This window comes from Peromyscus leucopus, chromosome 1, assembly GCF_004664715.2.
Source record: "Peromyscus leucopus breed LL Stock chromosome 1, UCI_PerLeu_2.1, whole genome shotgun sequence".
Classification (NCBI taxonomy): domain Eukaryota; kingdom Metazoa; phylum Chordata; class Mammalia; order Rodentia; family Cricetidae; genus Peromyscus; species Peromyscus leucopus.
Window position 1 is genome coordinate 119682901 of NC_051063.1, and position 2630 is coordinate 119685530.

Below are 2630 nucleotides of genomic sequence, written 5' to 3' on the forward strand. Positions count from 1 at the left end.
TAGATTACAAACACAAATAAAGAGGAACAGATAAAACAGACACATGTAAATACAACTGTAGTCATGTATGTGCATACACATGTTGATATAGATAAAGCAGCAATAGATTTAAAGTTATTTCAGATAGCCTGCTGAATATAATCAATCTTCAAAATTTTTAATTTTGAATTACAATTTTTTTGCTTCTGGGGCTGAACAGATGGTTTAAAGAACATTTGCTGTCCTCACAAAGGATGTAACTTCAGTTCCCAGCATCCACATGGCAGTTCACAAACATCTGTAACTCCACGTCCAGGAGATCCAACATCCCCTTAGAGTCTCCACAGGTACCAAGAACACGAGTGGTGTGCATACACATGTACAGGGAAAACAATCATGAAAATAGCGACAAAATAAATAAATCTTTAAAAAACAAATTTTCATTTCCAGTATATTCAGATGTGTGCACACTTATATTTGAAGTTACATGTATATATCAATTCCTGTCTGTGCACATGTTCTATTTTATTATGTGCTCCTATACATTTGTTCTAGGGAGAGTGTGAGAAATTCTTACATCATGCTTTCTGTGAACATATCCTAAGATGTAAAACTTTTCTGAGTGCTGCTTTGACTTCTGTGTTTCTCAGGCTGTAGATAATAGGGTTTAACATTGGGGTAATGACACCATACAGCATAGAGATGAGTCTGTCTCTAGCAGGAGAGTGTTGACTGGAGGTGGGGCGGATATAGGTAAATATTGTTGTGCCATAGAACAAGAAGACTACAAGAAGATGGGAAGCACATGTGGAGAAAGCTTTGCGCTTCCCTTCCACTGATTGGATCTTGAGGATGGTGGAGACAATGTATATGTAGGAGATCAAAGTAATTAGAAATGCACCAACCCCAAAGATACTGCCCATCAATAAAATCAGCAGTTCTGCTATGAAGGTGGATGAGCATGACAGGGCCACCACAGGTGGAATATCACAGTAGTACTGGTTAACTTGGTTGGACTTGCAGAATGATAAGCTGAAGGTTGCCATTGTATGCATGAATGAATTGAGAAACCCAGCTGCCCAGGTCCCAAACAGCAGCTGCACACAGCGAACCTTGGTCATGATGAGAGAGTAACGCAGAGGGAAGCATATGGCCACATACCGATCATAAGCCATCACAGCCAGCAAGAAAACTTCAGTCCCAGCTAGGGCCACCAGGAAGTAGAGCTGCAAAGCACACCCAACAAAGGAAATGCTATGATCCTCAGTCAAGAGATTCTTGAGCATCTTGGGGACAGTAGCTGATGGACAGAATATGTCTAGCAGGGACAGATTTGCCAACAGGTAATACATGGGAGTTTGAAGCTTTCTCTCAGTCACTATGGCCAAGAGGATGGCCCCGTTTCCCAGCAAAGTGATCTGATAGATGATGACAAAGGCCACGAAGAGAGGGTAACGCACCTCAGGGAGGTCAGAGAGCCCTATGAGGATGAATTGAGTCACTGTGGTAAGATTGTAGACATCCATCTTCTCTCTCTGAATGGGTGTTTCTAAGGGAAATGAAAGCAAAGAATGCAGATTGGAGTGACAAGGCAGAGAGCTCTGGGACAAGGGAAATATCAGGCTACTGGTGAATTATGATTATGTACATGATACTTCAGTTATGGATTTGAGTTCTTGAAGCTTCTGCCCTAAGTGTTTGTTTAGTCATACTATTTCTCGAAATACTCTTCTGCTCCTTATCTTTAGAAAATCCCTTGAGACACTAATGAGAACTTGATAGTATATCTTCTTTATAGTCATTAGCAACCTTTAATTATGTGATTTTATTCATGAAAGTTAATAGATTTCTAACATCTCAATAGACATTGGCTTCATTTAGTCTTATATTAATATCCATATTTTATGTAACCTTTCTAATTAAATTAATAGAACTTAAAATATGTAGTTCATGTATTCATTATGTATTTCATATAATTATCATAATATATAAAGATTCCCTGATACATGAACATTAATAAATGTTAGGAATTAGTAAATGTGTGGGAAATCAAGTCAATAATAGGGTAAAGAATGTATATGAATGACATTTTACCTCCTCAAACTGAGTATCTATACTTAAGAAGAATAAATACAGAAATGTTCTTATGACTTTAAAACCATATGTTGAGGATACAAATATTGGCATTTAACTTAATTGGATATACAATAACTACGTTAAGCCAAGTGTCTGGAAAAATCCAGCTGAACACATGGAAATCCACATTTTTGTCACTTTGAAAACAGTTTTTCCTTTTATTTTAGCCAGGTTTTTCATGAGAATTTGAAAATTCTCATGAAAAACCTGGTTAAAATAAAACAAAAAGGGACATTCTACTATCCTATGCAATTTTTTTACATAAAAACAATAAATATTTTCATTGGTAAATTAAAATGCACATAGTAAATAATGCAAGCTATACATAATTATTTTTAGACACAAACAGAATGAAAGTCTTCCCATCACTTTTTCCTCGGTAAGATACAAATAAGGAGTATTAAGATTCCTGAGTGTGCCTGATAAAGTGGTTATCGTGGTGTGAGGCTTTTAATTCTTATATTAAGAAGCTAAGACAAGAGAATTTTAAATTTGAGGCTATCCTAAACTGCAAA

At 36.5% G+C, this 2630-nt stretch overlaps 1 protein-coding gene across 1 annotated transcript; it reads right to left on the reverse strand.

Annotated features, from left to right (window-relative positions):
• Nucleotides 1–557: 557 nt before the first annotated feature.
• LOC114696163 (olfactory receptor 5V1-like) lies at nt 558–1563 on the reverse strand. The gene has a single exon (XM_028873717.2). It carries the CDS (start codon nt 1503–1505, stop codon nt 558–560), a length of 948 nt encoding a protein of 315 aa, XP_028729550.1. The 5' UTR covers nt 1506–1563.
• Nucleotides 1564–2630: the final 1067 nt, after the last annotated feature.

Bases quoted from the DNA above. Each gene is read 5' to 3' on its own strand.
- LOC114696163 (XM_028873717.2), bottom strand. From the start codon at position 1,505: ATGGATGTCTACAATCTTACCACAGTGACTCAATTCATCCTCATAGGG.